At 41.2% G+C, this 23,964-nt stretch overlaps 1 protein-coding gene across 3 annotated transcripts in view; it reads left to right on the plus strand.

Moving 5' to 3' along the window:
* tead1b (TEA domain family member 1b) overlaps positions 1–23,964 on the plus strand; it is a 79,742-nt gene that overhangs the window by 32,018 nt on the left and 23,760 nt on the right. The window contains exons 2-4 of one of the 3 annotated variants that reach the window (XM_063012531.1): positions 17,533–17,597; positions 21,139–21,201; positions 21,303–21,365. In XM_063012531.1, the coding sequence (XP_062868601.1) occupies positions 17,533–17,597; positions 21,139–21,201; positions 21,303–21,365 (191 nt within the window). The remainder of the gene's footprint in view (positions 1–17,532; positions 17,598–21,138; positions 21,202–21,302; positions 21,366–23,964) is intronic. The other 2 variants (XM_063012529.1, XM_063012530.1) reach the window with 2 other exon arrangements.

Raw genomic sequence — 23,964 nt, forward strand, 5'->3', positions numbered from 1 at the left:
GTGGCTCAGTTAAGCGTAATAAGCGAGCCTGGCCTCCCCCGTGGACCGCTGCAGCAAACACGGCCCCCGCTGTGAGGATAATGAGGAATTCTGGGATCCGCTCAGGCTCCCTCCACTACTTGCATTCACTCCGCGAATGGAGTCTGGAGAACTTCAGCCTCGCACGCGCACACAGCTCCTATACAATTTCCCGCTTTTGTCGGCACGCCATTGTGACTGGGTAGCGCAGCTGTAGTTTCGCACCGGTGGAGGACACGTTTACGCTGTGATTACCAGTCGTTGTATGAGGAGGAGTAAGGTAGAGTCTTATTCAGCTTAGGCAAAAGGTCAGGGTAACATAAAACCTTCAGATCTGTGTTTTTTGTGGGTTTTTGTTCAGTCGACATTTGAATTTAACAAGGTGGTGTTCATGAAGCGTTTATCAGCACTAAAGCACTGATTCTTATAAGCTCCTAAATGCAACACAACTATATTAAAAGGTTTAGAGATCACTTGGAATACCATACAAAATTAATATGTAATGCCAAAAACCCTAAATAAATAAGTGGGCAAACGTAAGTACAGATGCTTCCATACGTAGGAATCATGGTAGCTTAGTGGTTAAGATACTGGAATAGTTATCAGAAGGTTGCTGGTACATGCCTCAAACAAAGCCCTTTACCCTCCAGTGCTCAAATTGTATTCAGTCACTACTGTAAGTCTCTTTGGATAAAAATGTCTGCTAAATGCTGTAAATGTAGCGATTCCATAAATACAGTTTAGCGATTGAGATCCTGCCATGCTCCATGGCCTTGTTGATCTCCATTTTCCTTAGGAAAAGGTCTTAATGACTAGAAAAATGGTTTACTATTTAAGTGGAAAGCATGTGCTTGACTAGTTTTATGTCTATCATGGTATCTGAAAAGTACCAAGAGAACAGTACAGACCTAAATGCTGGACTATTACATTAATTGGCTCTAGTGGTGCTGCAGTGCTGTATGGGACAATTTACTGGCATCGTTTGGGCTTACTTGTCCTCCTAAATTAAAGGATCATTGCAAAGTAAAACAAAGGTATTAAGGCTTATTGCAATATCAATATAAAGCAACACCAATGGCAGGAATATTTAAATTAATGACCCTTTAACAGAGTGTGAATTATACACTGACAGTTGTGGGGGGTCAACTTCACTCCCATTAGTGGTTGCATCTTTAAGGTTGAAGTTGCTCAAATCAGAGCAGGCAGTGTATGTTAATGTATGTAGCTATCTAGCTTATTTAACACATTTTATTATTTTCTGATTTTCTATGTTGTCAACTGCAAATTGATGAATGCCTGAAGTTTCAGTTTAGCTAACTAACCACCCCCCATTTTCCACCCGAGCTGTTGATTTTAACCTTTTTGGGGGTGTCTAAGTATTAATTAGGAGGGTCGGACCCCTCCCAACCACACCCGTAATTTAAACCAAGCCCTTTAATTTAATGACCTTATAACTGATCACTGCATTTTGTGTAATCATTCCCTTTTGGGATATCTTGTTTGTCTGGTCAAATGGTCAAATGGCTTTTATCCAAGTCTCTTAGTGTAACCACTTATGACAAGTTCAATAATGGCAATGTTGTTGGAGCTTGCAGGGCTTGTAGCTTTCTGCCATCTCTAAACCAGAGGAGATGTTTTATCCATTTGGTCCCAATATTGAATCATGAGAAAACGGTTAAAAAGAAACACTCATCTGAAAACTTCCCCAGGTGCTGGCCACTTACTGTTTTACACTACATATTTCTTTCTGCTTGAAGTACTGGCCGATAGTTTTAATAGTTTATTACTAGATTGATGCTGCCTGATTCCTAGATAATTAACATTTTTTTAATTAATAGGTAAGACCATGGTTAGTGTTTGCTTGGTTAAAGTGGGTCTTTAGTCTTCATTTGAAGACTAAACCACAGGACTTCACAACTCAGACTGCCAGGTGAAGTTCATTCCACCACCTGGGTGTCAGAACAAAGAGGAGCCTTGATGCTCACCTTTCTTGACTCCTGAGGGGTGGTTTTAAGTCGAGCCAGACTTGTGGCTGGAGGGGTGCAAGGTATAGAACAGGGCTTAGTAAGTGTTTTCAGGTTGATGCTGGGGGCTGGCCACTTTGTACACAATAATTATTGTGAAAGGAGCGCAGCAGTGGGATGATGTGGCACTGGTTGGGTAACCACTGCAAGATTGCACCTGATGCAGTGCATAACAGCCTTGCATGTGTGACATCTATGCATGGTGAACATATTTAAACTATGGAGTGCTGCAGCATGCATGTTCTGCTACATTAAAAAAAGCCAAATTTAAAAAGTGGTAACACATTCTCTATTCCTTATAAACCAACAGAATTATTGTTGTATTGTATTGGTAGTATTGGGCGGCACGGTGGCTCAGTGGGTAGCGTCACAGCAAGAAGGTCCTGGGTTCGATCCCCAGGTGGGGCCGTCTGGGTCCTTTCTGTGTGGAGTCCCCTCATATCTGTGTGGGTTTCCGACGGGTGCTCTGGTTTCCTCCCACAGTCCAAAGACATGCAAGTGAGGTGAATTGGAGATACAAAATTGTCCATGACCGTGTTTGACATTAAACTTGTGAACTGATGAACCTTGTGTAATGAGTAACTACCGTTTCTGTCATGAATGTAACCAAAGTGTAAAACATGACATTAAAATCCTAATAAATAAATATTGCTGGTATTATTATAGTAATTTGTATTTGCATGGATTAACTTTTTTTTCTATTTTTATACACTATAGTCCCAAATATTATAGTAATTCATCCAAAAGAACTTAAATAAGTTTCTTTCCTTTGTCATGATTGGTGCTTATTGTGTATCATTGTATTGTCCAGACCTTAATGCACCTTTATTGGTAAAAAAAAATGCTTGCACAGCTGGTAGAGCTAAGGGATAGTGAAACAAGTGGTTTGCCAGCATGACCAGACTGGTGTTAATAGTGCTTATTTAAATTGTACAGATTAAGTTTGGTATTGTAGGTTTAGTGTAAAGTGTTAATAGCTAAACGATCCATAATTTTACAATCATTTTTGCTGTATTTTCAAATCAGATTTTATTCTATTAAAAATTTGTTAAGGGTAGATAACAAAGGGTGGATTAAGGATAAGGTTGTAGGTTTATTGTATGAACGGATGGAAGTCTAAAATGAGTAGTGTTCGGACTTTGCATGCCTAAACTGGTTTGATGTTCTTTTCACAGTCACTGGCCAGGTGAAAGTAAATGGGCTTTAGGTCAGCCTGGTCATCTCATGCTTGACTGCCCTTTTTAAACCCAAAGCCTGAGGCCTTTGTGTCTCCTGTTTGGTTACATTTTGAGATGCAATCTTATTGACAGGCCATTTCTCAGAAGAGTTTTCAAACTGCACTGCTAACAAATAGGTCACGACCTACCAGACTGTAGTCCATTTGAGGTTTTTTTTCTTTGACGTGGGTAAAATAATACAACTCATCTGACATTTACTTCTCTAATGAATTCCAGAGCAAGAAAAATAAAGCTTGCTTGTTTTCACTCCCAGAAGACTGTGTTGTCTGGTTTTTTGCTTTGCAAGCAAACTGCTGTTCCAGACTTCACACGGGCTTCTCATCAGAATGGAATGTGCTGGGAAATCTTGTATTACTTTATTAACAAAGTGTAAGCACTCATCACGTAAACCTTGCAAGATCTAGTGAAAACTGAGACTGCTTTTGTGTTTTGCTAATCAAATCGTGAGCATAGCACAAAAGATATACAGAATTGACAGTTAAATCTAGAATGATTAACTATTGGAAATATCTTACTGATAATTAACCAGCAAAGCAGTCTTTTTATTTGATTTATTTTGGCTGACAGGGTTTTATACTCTAGATTGGTGGTTCTTTTCTTTAACTGGGTTGGTCTTGTGGACTGCACCAATGCATTCAAGAAAATGGAAATACAGGTCATCACTTTGCGTGTGGCAGGCCACGAATAGCCAGATATTCTAAAAGATTATTTGTTGCAGCCTGTAAGGCCGCATCTCAGTGAATAACTAAGCAAAGAAATCTTGGATTTTAGTTTTTAATCCTGTTTTGCATTTGATATTACTTGCTGATGTATGCATGGCTGATGGCTGTTGGTAATAAGTTCATAATGATGAATCATTTAAGTGAATCATTTGTGAATCATACTTGCAAAAAGCCATACAGTAGAGAGAGAGTGTGTGGCTGATTTTACCAAATCCATCCTATGGGCCATTTATGTGATGATATTCATAATGGGATTGTAATTCCTTATCTGGTAAATGGACGTGTGAAGTCTGGGCGTAGCAGGACACAAAGCCTGACCAGAATCATGACATAGACATACACCAACGAGGCAAAATATTATGACCACTGACGGGTGAAGTGAATAACACTGATTATCTCTTCATCACGGCACCTGTTAGTGGGTGGGATATATTAGGCAGCAAGTGAACATTTTATCCTCAAAGTTGATGTGTTAGAAGCAAGAAAAATGGGCAAGCGTAAGGATTTGAGCGAGTTTGACAAGGGCCAAATTGTGATGGCTAGACGACTGGGTCAGAGCATCTCCAAAACTGCAGCTCTTGTGGGGTGTTCCTAGTCTGCAGTGGTCAGTATCTATCAAAAGTGGTCCAAGGAAGGAACAGTGGTAAACCGGCGACAAGGCATGGGCGGCCAAGGCTCATTGATGCACGTGGGAAGCGAAGGCTGGCCTTTGTGTCCCGATCCAACAGATGAGCTACTGTAGCTCAGATTGCTGAAGAAATGCTGGTTCTGATAGAAAGGTGTCAGAATACACAGTGCATTGCAGTTTGTTGGGTATGAGGCTGCATAGCCACAGACCAGTCAGGGTGCCCATGCTGACCCCTGTCCACCCCCGAAAGCGCCAACAATGGCACGTGAGCATCGGTACTGGACCACGGAACAATAGAAGAAGGTGGCCTGAATGCAGATCTCAATCCAATCGAGCATCTGTGGGATTTGCTGGACAAACAATTCCAATCCATGGAGGCCCCATCTCGCAACTAACAGGAGTTAAAGGATCTGTTGCTAACATCTTGGTGCCAGATACCACAGCACACCTTCAGGGGTCTAGTGGAGTTGACGGGTCAGTGCTGTTTTGGCAGCAAAAGGGGTGCCGACACAATAATAGGAAGGTGGTCATAATGTTATGCATTATCGGTGTATAAATAATGGTAACCTGGTATTTTCGCAGGTTTTGAGTGTAAACAGAAAACTACAGACCTATAATTGCTGACTGACAGATTTGTGTGAACAAGAATCATTTGCATGTCGGAACAGTGCAGGTCTGATGAGGCTGTCAAGAGCGTCCAGCGTAGCAGCCAGACAGTGCAGCAACTGGTTTGAGATTGCATTTGTACTATTTTGAGGAAAAGTGTACTGAAATTAATGAACCCCCATCTAAATTATCTATTCTAGATCCAAATTTAGATCATTTTAGCTTTGGCATAAGAGTACATATGATGTACATGTTTGGCGCAGAGAAGATTTTGCATGCTAATTGACATTACATTGAGTGACAGTGGAAATGAAAGAAATTCCCATGCAATTTACAACTGTTAAGCATGATTGACTGTGACGAAGGACTGCAGCACTACAAAACAGAGAAAGAGTGATGTTTGGAAGGCGGGTGGTGATGCATTGGGGTCATGAAGTTTGGCTTTTCATTTACACATATTGGTGACTGCTAACAGGTTTCTCTTCATGTTCAGATGCAGGATTGATCCTGAGAGATTGAAAATATTGATTTAACTCAGCGTCTGACTTGCTGCTTGCTGGGAGGTATTGGGAGGTGCAAGTCGGCAGCGTGTTCACACATCAGCGGGACTTGAGTTCCTTAGTTCCTGTGCTCCTCTTGGGACTCCTCATTACTGCTGTTGCCCTCTCTGCAATTCTGGCTCGCTCTCTTTCTCTTAGAGAGCCCTCTTCTCACCCCCATGACCAGGCTTGCCTTGACAGTAATGCATGTGATGATGATAATGCACTTGCGCCTCCTAATTGATAGAGCAAGGCCATGGAGGACCGGGTGCATTAATTGGCCCTCCGGGAGCTGGTACTAATCCAAGCAAGGTTGGAGTGGCTTCTGGTCGACTGACAAGCAAAAGAGGACAAACACGGTCACCTCGACTCCCTCCCCACCTGCCTCCGCGCTCTCGAGAATTACGAGGGGTCGTCTAATGTGATCCTCAGTTCTCTCGGGCGACTTGGGGTGGTCGCCTGCAGATTTTTGCTGTTTGCTTGTCTGTTTGCACAATGAATGTTCATCATTAATCCTGCTTTACAACCCAGACTTCTCCATCTGAGTGTCCATAATACAGGCTTTTAGCTCTAACCCAGGTCACCTAAAGTTAACTATCGATTCCATTTGTACATTCGCAATGTTTCAATTGATTTTTAAAAGGGTATTCATTACACTTAAGTGTCCTTTAAGTGTGAATTTAATTGAGCGGACGTCAAGTCTGACTCACAAGACTGATGATCTATTAACAGGTCTTACAAATAACTGCTGAACCCCAGCATTATTTAATAGTACGTTATCTCATAAGGAACTGCACTCTGGCCCGCGTCATAGTTTTGTCATGTAAGTAAATGCCCAGCAGCACTTACAGGTTTGGAACCCAGTTTAGCACTGGCTCTCCATAAATGGTCTGTCACTGCTGAATGCTAGTAGAGCCGGCTTGCATACATGCCATTATTTGTCATGCCAAAGCAGCATTTTAGGGTGACAGTGAGTGAAAGGTGGATATTGTCGGTAGGTGTGGTGGTGAAATGTGAAACATTAGATTTTTTTTCTTAAGCCTGCAGCACTTTCAGATCTCTGCTTGCTGTAATCACAAGCTTTTAAATTTGTCAACTCGCCTGGAGACTTTAGAGAAAGCATGCAGCGCATATTCTACCGGCTTGCATTGTGGGTCTGCACTTTTATCTGCTGGTTTTTATTTGGTTGATAATTTACTGCATTTTTTTTCTTCAGAGTTACAACAAATAATCAAAAAGTTTGTTCATTGTGCCACACATGCATGAAAAGACTCCAGTGGTGATGGATTAATAAGGGCAGCATTATGGCAAGCGGACAGAGCAAGTGTGTGTGCAACATTGTAATGCACAGCAAGTGGCAGATGGCACGGGGGCCATGGCCCTGGTGAGCCAACTCCAGACAAGGCCCGAAGTTCACCGGGTCACAGTGCAACACACAAGCTTGAACCTTCAGCTTGTAAAGGCAGGGGTGGCTGCAAGTGCAGCATTGTGCCTCACAGAAAAAGCCAGGGTGGGTGTGATGGTCATGGCTGTGGGCGTGGTGACTTTGGACTTGGTTCTTTAAAGCCTGGGGCCCTCACCATTTGGGAGCTTAGGCTAACCTTATTCGGCAGCTGGTTGGCTAAAGTCAGATGTTAAGATCAGCAGATGTTATCCAGGATTTCTGTGCCTGGTTGCACTGAGCTCTCTTTCTTATAACCCTCATTACCACCAAGAGCAGAATTAGACAACACTACATACCCACACCCCCACAGTGACCTTTAAAGCCTCTTAAGCCCCACTTATCTGAGGGGTCTTTTTTTTTTTTACCGTAGTTCTCAGAACAAGATCACTAATCTTGGCTCTGCTTAAGTTTTTTTGGTGCTTTGAATGTGAAATAAAATACATGACTGAATGCTGAGCTCTTATTGCAAGAACCTTTATAAATGTGGGTCCAATTTACTTATTAAAAAATTTATATATCAAAAAAATAAAGACTTAAGAAAGACTTAAAAATTAATAGTAACAGTCGAATGCTTCAAAAGTTGTGTTGCAGTTCATGCCTATAAAGCTTTTGTGAATATTCTAAATGGCTTTCCTCATTGGCTAGCACATTCTCTAGGAATCCTGTCTTTCAATCACACGTACAGACACACTCTGGCCCCCTCAAACCTAGCCAATGACCCTTGGTACTTAGAGGCTGAATGAATGCCTTCATATTGTTGGTTTAATTTATTGTAATGCTAATGGCAGCCAGAGACCCTTAAGTCATCTATCATGCATGACAGGAAGGAAGGGGTATTGTCTAGACCTAATACCACATATTGGAACAGGACTACGGCCTCTACCGCATTCATTGGGAACAATACAAACAGAAAGACTTAATGCCCCTGCTCTAGTATGTCCAGAACGTGTGTACACCAGACCTACTCAACAGGAGGCTACAAGACACACGTAGCCCTTATTGTGGTTCAAGCATTAACCAGACTACAGCAAAGTTATAAGCAGTTATAAAACGTTCAAAATAAGATATTTGTAGGGCCTAATGTGCCCAAAGCAAGGAAATGGCTTGGAGAGTGTGGAACTGACAAATAGAAAATATATAATATAAAAGCTATCAGGTCATACTACATGCTAAGTATATATAACTAAATTAAGATGATGCAATTAAAATGTTTTAGTACTCACTTACTCACTTTCTTAACCGCTTATCCAGTTAGGGTCGCAGGGGGTGCTGGAGCCTATCCCAGCTTTTCAATGGGCGCAAGGCACACAGTAACACCCTGGATGGGGTGCCAGTCTATCGCAGGGCAGACACACATACATACATACACACACACATACACACACCCATTCACCTATAGAGCAATTCAGTGTCTCCAATTAACCTGACTGCATGTTTTTGGACTGTGGGAGTAAACCGGAGCTCCCGGAGGACACCCACGCAGACACGGGGAGAACATGCAAACTCCACACAGAAAGGACCCGGACCTCCCCGCCTGGATATCGAAACCAGGACCTTCTTGCTGTGAGGCGACAGTGCTAGCCACCATGCCACCACGTTTTAGCACTGTAATATGTATTTGTTGTTATACAGCATATGTAAGATTGATAGAAATAAGTCTTTCCATATGCTATACAGTTTTTTCACTGGCAGGTGAAAAGATGTGGCTGGTGCAGGGTTTTATTTTACCACTGTTTAAATCACCCAAGGTCTACAACATTTTCTCAAATCACACAGCTCATTTATTTATGACTGGCATGTTGCTTCTGGTCATGTTGAGCTAATTAAGGTTAAGCAGTAGCAAAATTCTGATTGTAGTTCTCTTCCAGTCTGACAAGTGACACAAGATTATAACCTAATAAGGATTCATAATAAATTTGGACGTGAGACAGAGGTCTGCAGGCTTTGTAAAGCTGCCTTTTATGTTCCCGAGTACAAGTAGAGCTGTTCTTGAAGAAATCCTCAAGAAAGACGCTTCACATGTGTTCAAGTGCTGCTGGCTGACATTGTTCCTGAGTGAGCGTGGCCTAGCGTGCAGTGACATCATCTCTGGGCCAGATGTGAGTGTGTTCTTGCTTAGGTTAACAAAAGTACTGTTACAAAATGTTTGGAGCATAGTGATAGTTGCAATTCAAGGATTAAATCGAAGGATGACCAAATGAATTACGTAAGGCGTAAAGCATGGCAGGGAAAAAATAATCAACAACAGAACGGTGGTTCAGGAGCAACTCTTTGGAATGGTCTGCTGCAGCCCTCATTGGTTATGGTGTACTTGACGGCTGATGTCACTAAGTCTTTAAAATAGGGGAAGATGCATCACATAGTATTGGTGACTTTAAAGCAGCTTGCATAGTGATCATTATGTCAATTAAAGTACAAGACACTACACCTGAGTTATCTACTAAAGTAGCTCAAAGTTTGTCTGTTTTTGGCTTTGTAGACAAACGTTTTTATTCACAGTCAAGCCGGAAAGTCTGCACACCCCTTTCACCTTCTCCACGTTTTATGTTACAGACTCATTCTATAATAGATTGAGTTTTTTTTTGCCTCAAACACCTACACTTAATCGCCAATAATTACGAACTGAAAACAGGGTTTAGAAAATATGCAATTTTATTTTTATTTATTTAGGGGTTACATATTTTGGTGGTTCCAAACTTCTTCCTTTTAGGAATGATGGTGGCCACTGTGCTCTTTGAGACCAGTAAAGCTGCAGCAATTTTTCTGTACACTTCTCCAGATATATGCCTTGGCACAATCCTGCTTCTAAGGTCTGCAGGTAATTCCTTTGACCCCATGGATTGGAGTTTGCTCTGATATGCCACTGTCAACTGTGGGACCTTATATATGTAGGTGTTGGCAATCCCCAATCATGTCCGGTCAATTGAATTTACCACAGGTGGACTCCAATTAAACTGTAGAAACATCTCAAGCAGTATCAGTGAAAACAAAATGCACCATAGCTCACTTTTGGGTGTCATATCAAAGGGTGTGCACACTTGTGTACATATGATATTTTACATTTGGATTTTTAATAAATTAGCAGAAATCTAGTCTAAAAACCTGCTTCCACTTTGTCATTGTGTCTATTTTGTGTAGAATTTTGTGACATGAAATGTGAAATGAACTCAATCTATTATAGAAAGAGTCTGGAATGTAATAAAACGTGGAGAAGGAAGGTGAAAGGGGTGTGCAGACTTTCCGGCTTGACTGTAGATACATTTTTCCTACAGATACCAATGTATAATCTATAAAGCTTTGTAGCTAAAACCAGCCCATCCTGATAACCTAAGAAAAGAAGCAGTGGTATGCAAATCTGTACACTTGTCTTCTCGAAGTCCATTGTACAATCATTCGGTCACTCTAAAAATCCTAAATCTGGAGGCTACTGGATGAAAGAATTGCCTCTCTGTCCTTTAAGAGGGTGATTATGAAGTGATTATAAAACACATTTTCTTTTTATTTACTGTAATGACTTTCTCATTTAGTGGCACTTTAGTTTAAGACCCAGGCTCTCAAATCTGACCTCAAATATTGTGACTCTACACACATTTATTATTATTACAAATTTATGCTGAGAAATTAAACTCAAGCTAAAAACCACTCTTCTTGTAGTGGTTGGTGAGTTTCTGCAACCTTGAGTAAAACATAAAAGCACAGAGGAAATAACTTGCCAAGGAGCGGATTAAAAGCAGGCCAGTCCGAATCTTTCCTTGAATAAAAGGAGTGTGATGGAACATGGTCAGAATGTGCCAGGGGAGAGTGAATATGTTGTAAATCTTACTGGCCTCAAGTGAGATAGCAGGGGGAGGTGGGTTTCAGAAAAGCGATGGTAGGGGGGGGGGGGTTAGGGTAGCTGTTCAGACCAAGCAGCTGTGTAAACCTTACTGACGAAAGGAGGGTCTGGATGTAGGCAGGGAGGCAACGATAAAGCCTGATAAAGGAGGACAGGAACTTTTTTACTATTGACTCACTCAGCTGACTTCCACATCTCAACCTCAGCCCGGGCTGATAATCTGTGCTCCACCCGTTTCAAAGAAAGAGTCTTTGCCCAGCAGTTGGATTTACAAGTGCAAGCAGACAAAGCTTTCAGGTTTCTCTCTGCATATGAAGGCGAAGGCGGGAGACCGTGCACTGTGGAGGGTTTGCCGAAAGCCCCCCCCACTCAGCAGGGAGTAGGGAGGGGAGGCAGTTCCAGCAGCCTTGAAGGGAGGCACCACCAAGGGTAGATCTGTATTTCTAATGAATAGAGCAGTCAGCTGCTGGGGGCCAATTCTGGGAAGAGAGGGATGCCACACGGATCTATTGTGGGACGTTGCCGTTTGAGGGCCATTGATATGGCTCAGGACCTCCAGGGCTTATTCAGATTTAGGGACTTTTTTCTGGCCATTGAGGGTGGGGAAAACACTTTCACTTTCAGCCCAGACCCCAGGCTTTACTTTTTGGTCAGCTCATAAATATCTAATCCTTCCCCTGCTGGTTCTCGGCCCCTGCTGGTTTTAGAGACTAGATGTCCTTCATAATTTCACATAACATACGGAATGTCCACCTGAACCCCCTCTCCACCATACCACATAACTTTAAGTAGCCGAGCAAAAGGGGGGCTCCGTTCCAAAAAGTTTTGAAAGTTTCTGGATTAGATCAACCATACTGGAGAGAAGGAACATCATTTGTACAAAAGATACCCTTGAGGTTTTCAGCTGGGTCCTGAGCTGGTCAGTCTGAAGATTATTGAAGCATTTTTATACTAATCAAACCTTTCAGTGACTCGTTGTGCACTTGACTTGTGTTGCGTTGTGTTGACCCACCTTGACTGTTACCAGGGAAAACATAAGAAAAGCTAAGACAGTAATACATTAGTGAATAACATGCATTTATTTATACACTGATCAGGCATAACATTATGGCCACCTCCTTGTTTATACACTCACTGTCCATTTTATCAGCTCCACTTACCATATAGAAGCACTTTGTATAGTTCTACAGTTACTGACTGTTGTCCATCTGTTTCTCTACATACTTTTTTAGCCTGCTTTCACCCTGTTCTTCAATGGTCAGGCCCCCCACAGGACCACTAGAGAGTAGGTATTATTTGTGTGGTGGATCATTCTCAGCACTGCAGTGACACTGACATGGTGGTGGCGTGTTAGTGTGTGTTGTGCTGGTATGAGTAAATAAGACACTGATGGAATGCTGATGGAGTCTACCAACCAAAAATATCCAGCCATCAGTGCCCCTTGGGCAGCGTCCTGTGACCACTGATGAAGGTCTAGAATATGACCAACTCAAACTGCAGCAATAGATGAGCGATCGTCTCTGACTTTACATCTACAAGGTGGACCAACTAGGTAGGAGTGTCTACTAGAGTGGACAGTGAGTGGACACGGTATTTAAAAACTCCAGCAGCGCTGCTGTGTCTGATCCACTCATACCAGCACAAAACACACTAACACACCACCACCATGTCATTGTCACTGCAGTGTTGAGAATGATCCACCACCTAAATAATACCTGCTCTGTGGTGGTCTTGTGGGGGTCCTGACCATTAAAGAATAGGGCGAGCAGGTTAAAAAGGTATGTAGAGAAACAGATGGACTACAGTCAGTAATTATAGAACTACAAAGTGCTTCTATATGGTAAGTAGAACTGATAAAATGGACAGTGAGTGTAGAATCAAGGAGGTGGTTTTAATGTTATGGCTGATGGCTGTATATTTTCACTGACCTCTGGTCCTGGTCAGGCTGGAGGTGGGTCAACCACCAATTAGAAACACTAAGTGCAAGTTAGATCACATCCAGGAAAGCGTGACGATCCATTTCAACGTACCAAACATTTAACATGAACTCACTCACCCACTCACACCAAGGGGCCATTTAGAGAGGCTTATTCATCTTCCATCCTGACTGGAGGCAAACTGTCGTTTATTGATGGTAATATAGTCAGAGCTCACAAAGTGTAATACAGGGGTGTAGCGGTTACATCTCTGTTCCTCTGCCAAGTACATAGAGAGCCTGTAATAATAACTGCGGTGGAGTTGTAAGCTGTACATGTGGAAGTAATACGGACTTTAATATCACAATGTCTGCCCCCAAAAATTAGTAATCCCATTAAAACGTAACTATATTTGTGTTTTCTGATCCAGACAGCCTTAGTTTCTTGTTTGTTGATTAAGACCTTAAATCCTTAATAGATTTTTAACACCAGATTCTACCAAATATTGCATGAACAATTAGTCAAGTTGGGAGTTAAGCAGTCAGCTTTTATATAGACTACAGTAATGAGATTAAAAAGTCCCCCTAAAACTTACATAATAAAAAAAAAAATTCTCTGTAAAGTAAGGCGACTTCACAATTGTTGGGCTTTCCGTAGAGGCTTAGTTTTTTCCCCTCTTACATAAAACACTAGTCCTGATTAGTTTATGACACGCAAAATTAGTCCTCATAAAGTTCATAGGGGAAGTGCGGCCAGGATTTGGAGTCCTTGAATGTGGCTTGCCTCATTTTCCATGCACTTTTTTGTGCCAGTGTTGTTTTGCACTGCGAACACAGGAGAGAAAGCACGCTGGCTTGGTCCTGCTGAGTGGGGTGGCTTTTTTTTTCCTCTTCGAGCCGGTGAAAAGAATGAATTATTCAGCAGTGAGCATGCTTACAGCTGGCCGATTGTGAGCTTTGATCTGGAAATAGGGCGTCTGCATGAATAGCCTTATTGTCATGTTATGTGTACACAGCGTTTGAATTATTGAAAGTGGCGAGGGCCCCGGCTTCATCTGGGAGAGATTACAGTGCAGGCATGCTGGGGTGCCGAGCTGGAACTGCAAATCTTCCAGATGCTGTTTATTTGTCCTTGGGTCATGTGACTGTTGGTACAGCCTTCACAAAAAATGATGCCTCCCACGAATTGGTTCATCTTGTACACCCACACATGCTTTACACGCCTGAGGCCAGGTAGCAGTGCACACCTGTCGGGTGCGGCCTTGCTTAAGTAGCATGTTTTTTTTGCTTGGGGCCTTGACTGATGGATGATCTTCAACAGACTTAATGTGCCTGTGATTATACTGTACAGATCCCAAAATTTATGGAAAAAGGGGTGTGCACACCTGATCATGAGCTTTTTTGGACATCCTGTTCCTAAACCATTGGTCCCTTGGTATTTGTATGGAGTTAACTCCCAACCTCCAACCCATTTGCAGCTATAACATATTGCAGTGGTGTAATTAGGAGCTCATGGGCCCCAGTGCAAAAAGAAATTTTGGGCCCCCTCAACAAATGTCTCTATATATATAGTATATATCTGTTTTATTCCATATATATCAGTGTTTGCTATATATTTCCTGTTTGGCTTGCCATAATACATGCACAATACGTGCAGCCAATGGGGGGGGGGGGGGGGGGGGGGGGGCAGTGAGGTGGGTGGTTGAGTTCATGTTGTGGAGGGGCCCCCCTGCAGTTACGCCACTGACATACTGCATTTCTAAGGACGGCTTTTTTATTCATAAGTTTTGTGGAGAGTGTCTATGTACATGTGTGCCCATTTTGTATAATGAAGAGAAGGTCTGGTTTGCAGTCGTTGTTCCAATTAATCCCAAATGTGTTTAGTGGGGTTAGGTCACTGCTCTGTGCAGGCCACCAATTTTGGTGTGGAGTTGTCAAATTGTCGAATTATGCATGTATGTAGGCCATATGACAAAGTCAAAAGCAGATAATCGAATATGTTATTTATTTTATATTCCTTTCTGTGTGGAGTTTGCATGTTCTCCTTTTCGTGTCTATGTGGGTTTCCTCCGGGAGCTTCGGTTTCCTCTTACAGTCCAAAGACATGCAAATGAGGTGAATTGGAAATACAAAATTGTCCATGTTTGTGTTTGACATTAAACTTGAACTGATGAATCTTGTGTAACCAGTAATTACCTGTCCTGTCATGAATGTAACCAAAGTGTGTAAAACATGATGTTAAAATCCTAACTAATAAATATATATATTAATAATTATGCCTTTCATGCCCATATAAGGCATGTCCCACCAATCAAAGATTGTTTATTAACCGAAGAGTCTAGCTGTAAGTAGGCCTGTACCCAAGAACTGAAGGTGTACTGGTCAAAACCTTGTTCTTGCTAAATCAAATTAAATGGATGCACCTGATTTAAAACAATGTAATGTAATCAAAGCAAATATGTCATATGCCTAAAATATCATTCCTTAAATAGCTATTAGCCATTGTGTGATGTAATAATTATAACAGGACTGTCGTAAGTGCTAAATCCGTCCTGGTGAAAAGATGAAAAGGTGCTCTCTGTGCACGTGTTCTTTACTGAACTGGCTTAGGACAGACACAGATCAAGTTCCTTTTTCACATGGCAGGTGTGTGTAATGGCACAAACTCAAGAGGCATTACCCGGCCCCGCTGGCTTTCATCTAGCCCACCTGAATGCGGCAGCCTCACTCGGCACACAGCAGGCATGGACTGCAGCTAGCTTACGTGTGCCCTCATTTGAAATAACCAAGTATATATACAAGTATATATATATATATATTTATTATATTATATATATTTTATCAGCTCCACTTACCATATAGAAGCACTTTGTAGTTCTACAATTACTGACTGTAGTCCATCTGTTTCTCTGCATGCTTTTTTAGCCCCCTTTCATGCTGTTCTTCAATGGTCAGGACCCCTACAGAGCAGGTATTATTTGGGTGATGGATCATTCTCAGCACTGCAGTGACACTGACATGGTGGTGGTGTGTTAGTGTGTGTTGTGCTGGTATGAGTGGAGCTGGAGTTTTTAAACGCCTCACTGTCACTGCTGGAATGAGAATAGTCCACCAATCAAAAATATATCCATCCAACAGCGCCTCGTAGGCAGCGTCCTGTGACCACTGATGAAGGTCTAGAAGATGACCAACTCAAACAGCAGCAATAGATGAGTGATCGTCTCTGACTTTACATCTACAAGGTGGACCAACTAGGTAGGAGTGTCTAATAGAGTGGAAAGTGAGTGGACACGGTATTTAAAAACTCCAGCAGCACTGCTGTGTCTGGTCCACTCATACCAGCACAACACACACTAACACACCACCACCATGTCAGTGTCACTGCAGTGCTGAGAATGATCCACCACCTAAATAATACCTGGTCAGTGGTGGTCCTGTGAGGGTCCTGACCATTAAAGAACAGGGTGAAGCAGGCTAAAAATGTATGTAGAGATATAGATGGACTACAGTCAGTAATTGTAGAACTACAAAGTGCTTCTATATGGTAAGTGGAGTTGATAAAATGGACAGTAAGTGTAGAAACAAGGAGGACTTTATTCTCAAAAGCAAAGAAGCAAGCAAAATCTAGCTCTTCAGATAGTTCCAATTGCATCTGTGTATTCCATTTTAACGGAAATGCATTACGCCTACTTTATTCACTAACGTACACACAGCACTTTCAGGCTAAATTCAATCCAGACCAACTTGCTGCCTTGAATCAGTGCTGTTTAGCTGACGGTCACTCATCATTTCTACATATCCTCTTCTGTTTCTTTTCTTTTCTCTCTACTAATTACAACATGGCCTTAAATTGCAGTTTAATGTCGTTCCAAAGTAAATTGTGAATCCAGAGCCCTAAAATTGTGCTCCGACTTTAGCGCCGCCTGTTTAAAAGCTTGTTATCTTTGCGATGGCCCAGATTTCAAATTGAAAACAACAGTTCTATGGCAACCTTCGGATACAGCTGGACACATAATTAGAGCGGCTCCGTACCTATAATTTGCGTAATAGTTTTGAGGTGGCGGTATATTATTAACATATGAAAAGGCTAAGCAGGGGTCATTCCGCCTTACATGAGCAATTAGGGGTGCGTCGAGGGCAAAAGAATGTTTAGAGCTGCCATTAATTGGAAATCACTACAAAGCCATGCTTTAATTAGAATTTAGCGAGAACGGCGCTCTGTTAAATGGACATAGTTCCTGCACCATTATGAGCTGTAACAGTATGAATGTCAGGTTCTGTTTCCTTTCACGGTGTGAGGCTTTGAAGAAATTGGGATTAAATTAGATTAATTTGAAAGCCTATAGAGTTAGACAGTTTTCTCATGGTAATACCGTGTTTGTTTGCATTGAAATAAATCACGTTTGTTTGTTTGTTGGAAAGAAAGCAGGTCTGCACTGTCCATGCGCTGATTATAATGAAGATAAGAATATACGTGCGCGCAAATGTATCTGCATTTTCAGGCTGCATTCATACACAGCTGAATAAAACCTTTTCTTTTTTTCTTTTTTTTTCTTCTTTCAGGTCGGAATGAGCTGATTGCCAGATACATTAAACTGCGCACTGGGAAGACGAGGACGAGGAAGCAGGTAAGATCAATGCTGCATGAACATTACACAGGAAGGCCGTTTGTATTCAGCGCTGCTGATGCCTGAGCTTCTGCATAAAGGATTATGGAATAGAACATTATAGTGCTAAACCAACACAATCAAAAACCTTTTCATATCCTTAGTTTTGGACACAGGCAGTGTTTTATGTAATTTTAAACACATTTTCTAAACATACACGGGAGCATGGAGCTTTGCAGCATGGCTCGGCTAGGAACAAATGGACTGTGACCCTGAAAGTACATCACTATGTGGAGACTTGTATTTTTTTCAGCTGCATGGTGCTGACCTGTGCCTATGGCCACTCACACATAAGACAAAACAACAACAAACACACATCGCACTTAAATAACCCCGAAAGATACACTGTAAATTGATCTCGGTCATTAAACATGAGTTTGTCTATCGATCAAATGTAATTAAATGTGACTTTTACATGTTTAAGCCTGTGCAGCCCGGTGTTCAGTTAGGCTCCTTTAAGTGCTAAACTGCTAAACGGCTTGGCACTGGCTGTGCCGTAGCTTTCCTGTGGAGGAAGTGGCGCCAATTACCTTGTCGCTGCACTACCTTAAGTGTCATGCAATAAATGGATTTGGCACTTTGCTGCTCTGTTTTGTTCAAGGAGCTGTTTTGTTTTACGACCTAAAAATCAATACTGTGCACAAGCACAGAAATAAATAGAAATAAAAATGCTAAATAGTTTCCTTGCTTTGATTAAGTCAGCTCCACTAAGAATTAAAACCTGCTCACCAGAAAGGAGATGCTTGTGTAGGCAGGGTGCATAATTTGGCATAACATCAGTGTTGTGGCCGTACTTTGAACTGGTACACATGCACCGAAAGCTTAAAAGATGTATGATTGTATGATTGATGCATGATTGTCTTAAAATACACTGTAAAATCGTACATAAACTGCATCTCCAACAATGCATACCGATTTTGTGACCTGCAAAGTGACCGCATCCCACCACAAGGTGGCAGTGTGTCCACATTAGCATTTAACTGAGGCGGTTTTCCAACAAGTGATGTTGAGAAATATTTACAAATAATCCCAAAATGTACAAGAAGAGAAAATTGAAGCAGAAGGAAGAGAATTTAATGAAAGATGGGAAAGTGAATACAAGTTTGTGCTTTAAGAGTAGAAACCGGTATGTCAGACTGCAATCACAGCATTCTGCCCTTTGAGGACCACCATAATGCACATGTGGCCCTCGGTGAAAATGATTTTGACACCCCTGATCTATAGCAATACCTAGCAATCCTCAAGTTTTTGAAAGAAAATTAGTGTCAAAGAGCGCATCTAAAGATGAACATATACAGTGGGGTCAAAAAGTATTTAGTCAGCCACTGATTGTGCAAGTTCTCCTAATTAGAAAGATGAGAGAGGTCTGTAATTTTCATCATAGGTACACTTCAACTATGAGAGACACAATGAGAAAAAAAAATCCAGGAAATCACATTGTAGGATTTTTAAAGAATTTATTTGTAAATTATGGTGGAAAATAAGTATTTGGTCAATAACAAACAAGCAAGATTTCTGGCTCTCACAGACCTGTAACTTCTTCTTTAAGAAGCTCTTCTGTCCTCCACTCGTTACCTGTATTAATGGCACCTGTTTGACCTTGTTATCTGTATAAAAGACACCTGTCCACAGCCTCAAACAGTCAGACTCCAAACTCAACCATGGCCAAGACCAAGGAGCTGTCGAAGGACACCGGGAAGAAAATTGTAGACCTGCACCAGGCTGGGAAGAGTGAATCTACAATAGCAGGTTGGTGTGAATAAATCAACTGTAGGAGCAATTGTAAGAAAATGGAAGACATACAAGACCATTGATAATCTCCCTTGGGGTCAAGATCTCATCCCTTGGGGTCAAAATGATCATGAGAACGGTGAGCAAAAATCCCAGAACTACACGGAGGGACCTGATGAATGACCTGCAGAGAGCTGGGACCAAAGTAACAAAGGCTACCATCAGTAACTCACTACGCCGAGAGGGACTCAAATCCTGCAGTACCAGGCGTGTCCCCCTGCTCAAGCCAGTACATGTCCAGGCCCATCTGAAGTTTGCCAGAGAGCATATGGATGATCCAGAAGAGGATTGGGAGAATATCATGTGGTCAGATGAAACCAAAATGGAACTTTTTGGTAAAAACTCAACTCGTAGTGTTTGGAGGAAGAAGAAAAATCCAAGAACACCATACCTACTGTGAAGCATGGGGGTGGAAACATCATGCTTTGGGGCTGTTTTTCTGCAACGGGGACAGGACGACTGATCCGTGTTAAGGGAAGAATGAACTGGGCCATGTATCGTGAGATTTTAAGCCAAAACCTCCTTCCATCAGTGAGAGCATTGAAGATGGAACATGGCTGGGTCTTCCAGCATGACAATGATACCAAACACACCGCTCGGGCAACGAAGGAGTGGCTCCGTAAAAAGCATTTCAAGGTCCTGGAGTGGCCTAGCCTCCAGACCTCAACCCCATAGAAAATTTGTGGAGTCCGTGTTGCCCAGCGACAGCCCCAAAACATCACTGCTCTAGAGGAGATCTGCATGGAGGAATGGGCCAAAATACCAGCTACAGTGTGTGCAAACCTGGTGAAGACTTACAGGAAACGTTTGACCTCTGTCATTGCCAACAAAGGTTATGTTACAAAGTATTGAGTTGAACTTTTGTTATTGACCAAATACTTATTTTCCACCATAATTTACAAATAAATTCTTTAAAAATCCTACAATGTGATTTCCTGGATTTTTTTTTTCTCATTTTGTCTCTCATAGTTGAAGTGTACCTATGATTAAAATTACAGACCTCTCTCATCTTTCTAAGTAGGAGAACTTGCACAATCAGTGGCTGACTAAATACTTTTTGGCCCCACTGTAAGAACAACATTTTAAAAGGACTATAGACTGACAGATGAGAATTACTTAATATAATCACTGTGTAAGCACAACATAAAATATCTGAATAAATAAATGGTACTTGCCAAACAAGTCATACTAGAGCATATTGACCAATCATAATTAAGCATGATCAACCATAATCAGTAATCCTGGAGTTCAAAGGTGCACCTCCTATTTACAGATATTCACAAATCTAACTTTGCCAAGTTGGAGTGTTGAAACTGTTGGCCATTATTATGGCCATTATTCCTCTAGCCTCACAAGGCCTAGGAACTCAACCTTCACAATCACAATGACACAACATTTAGCCAATTTTTTTCCAGAGTCCCAAACGCTGTCTGTCCCTGAAGGCTCCCAGACGTAGCAATTGTCATTCTGCATGCGGCTGAGCACATCTGCTGTTTCTTAATGTGCTTAAGGAGCCTGCATACTTCTTAATCAACTCACTTAAGAGCCGAGGACGAGCCGGTGCGGCCGGTGGCTTTGAGCTTGGGCCACGCTTCTCTTTCCTAGTAAGCTCTGCTAAAAGCTGCTGCTAATTTCTTTTTCCGTCGAAAGGAAAAACCATAATTACTTTGTGTATCTTTTGTTTTTGCCTCTTGTCTTCTTCAAAATGGAGGTGTCTAGTCACATACAGGTCTTAGCAAGAAAGAGAGTTCGTGAAATCCAAGCCGCATTCAAGGTAGGTCTAACTCTGCCCCCCGTCAAGGGGGTAGGGGGCTTTTGATCACTATGGTTACAGGCTGTGTTCCTTTGTCTTTCCTCCCCTCCCCGACCCCGCAGGTGTCTAGTCACATTCAGGTTCTTGCCCGGCGGAAATCTCGCGAGTTTCATTCCAAGCTAAAGGTATGCGCTTTCCTGCTTTTGGCTCTGTGGTTGCCGTGCCAATGCAACTCCTTCTCTTTCTTTAAGGGGCTAACGCCTTGTTGCCCTGGTTCCATCACACCCATGACCCCTGCACGTGTGTGTTGATCATGCATAATTCACCCCATCCACACAACGCCTGACCCCGTTTAGCTTTTTCACTCACGCTCATTCTCACTTACGCTGCGGCCGTCCGGTGGTTAGTGTCTCTGTTTTATGACTGTTTATGCTGCTCTGCCTTCATTGACCACTAAGTGCATCTGCTTTGAAGCTAACTAACCCAGGGGACCTCTTTGCTGTTCGAGTATAGTTAGATGGCCTTTATTAGTAACTCATAAAGCTTTCATGAGAACAGAGCGGGGCATCAAAAACGTGGGTGGAAAAAAAAATCCTGTACAGCATTAATGTGACAAGTGAAAGATTTCGTACTGAGCCTGTACTGGTATCCATTTCACTAACAATGAGGGGAACTATTCTTCACAAACCAAATGTAATTAAATGTCTGAACTCAAATCAGCTAAAGTAGGAGCAGCTTCAAAGCAGATGATATTTTAAATAATATCTTCTTTATTTCTCTGTCTTTCTTTCTGTCTGTCTGTATTTTTCAGATCATCATTTCTGTATTGCTTATGTAAAGTATGTGCAATTACCACATATAATCATTTCTGACACCTTTTCTTATACTAAAAAATAAGACGAAATGTGCTTGAACAAAACTAGGCAGTTGCTTAATCTCTTAAAAATGACTTGAATTAATACGGTACCTTCACAAGTTCCATCCAACCACTTCAAAAAGCTTTCCATGGAAATGAATGATCGTTTCTTTGTTCTGAGAACGGACAACGCTAGTAAGAAGGTAATAGACAACTGATTAATCACATGGACATCAACTGCTAATTCCCTGATTGTCACTTGAAACTTTGATTTGATTTTTAAGTGAATACTTATGTCATTAATGTAGCCTAATAATAAACATGATGGGGGGAAAAGGGAAAGAAAATGTATAAGCATGTACGTCAAAATTATCATAGGAAAATTGAAGCACTTTGACATGATGTAGGAAAACAACTGATTTTGACAGTTGACACCATGTGGTATAATATTTTCATACAACCCCAAATCAGAAAATGTTGGGACAGTTGGGACAGTAAAGCATTTACCATTTTGTAATGTTGCCATTCCTTTTCACTACACTTGAAAGCATTGTAGAGGGTGAACTATGCAAATCCCTTCCAATCTTTCTTTGAGGTTCATTGTTTTTAAACATTTCAATAATTTTCTCACACATTTGTTGATAAACTGGAGATCCTCTGATCATCTTTGCTCATCAAAGACTCAGCCTTTCCTGGATGCTGCTTTTGTACCAAACCATAATTACAATCACCTGTTGACATCACCTGTTTGAAATCACATCATTATTTAGTTTTTCACCTCATTACTAGCCCTAAATTGCCCCCATCCCGACTTTTTTTGGAATATGTTGCAGGCCTGAAATGCAGGAATGGAGGTATATTAATAAATGAGCATAAAGTTGACATAGCATGAAATATCTCGTGTTCAAACTGTCTGCAATCAAATAAAAATCAAAGTAAATGTAACGAACACTGTGTGTTTATTTTATTTGCATTTTCGATACTTCACACTCAAGGATGCCTTTTTCAACACTTTGATTGACCCAAAAAAGACAAGATATAATAAACAGACTGAATCATAATACAGACTATGCCATGAAATGACACACAAATGTGTTAAATACGACATTAAAACCCAAATAAATGAATAAAGACCTGGAGTTTACAAGAATACATAATTTGCATGAAACTTTCTTCACTACCCTCTAGGGATGTAACGATTCACCACAATACAGTTAATAACCGATTAAAAAATTCCACGATTCAAATCGATTCCATGTAAAATGAATCGATATTCACTTTTAACAGCAGAGGGCACTGGTGCTATACACCTCGCCTTAATGACATCACTGGCGCTATATGCCTGGTTGCCAAATTTGGGATTTTTCTGCCAAATTGGACTTAATTCAAAATTGTTTTGCATAGTTTGTACCTACCTCAGAAATAAAAGGGCAGTATTTTATTAATAATAAAAGGAAATAATAAAAGGAAACTTTGTCATCATTTGTCTTCAATTTTAGTTAAAAAATAAAATCAGAAAAAAATTGTATCGTGAACCCAGTATCGTGAATCGCATCGTATCGTGGGTAGAGTGTATCGTTACATCCCTACTACCCTCAAATCTGACCTTAGACGTCTGTTATGTAAATATGATGTATGAATATTTCACTGAACTCCCATGATAACAGGAAAGTCTGTTGAGAGAATTGTTACTAATACTACGTGGTAATTGCACATTGTTTTACATACAATAATGCATTCAATAATTTCCTTCGGGATAAATAAAGTATCTATCTATCTATCTATCTATCTATCTATCTATCTATCTATCTATCTATCTATCTATCTATCTATCTATCTATCTATCTATCTATCTATCTATCTATCTATCTATCTATCTATCTATCTACATACAGGGGTTGGACAATGAAACTAAAACACCTGGTTTT

The sequence above is a fragment of the Trichomycterus rosablanca genome, chromosome 17 (genome assembly GCF_030014385.1).
Source record: "Trichomycterus rosablanca isolate fTriRos1 chromosome 17, fTriRos1.hap1, whole genome shotgun sequence".
Lineage (NCBI taxonomy): Eukaryota > Metazoa > Chordata > Actinopteri > Siluriformes > Trichomycteridae > Trichomycterus > Trichomycterus rosablanca.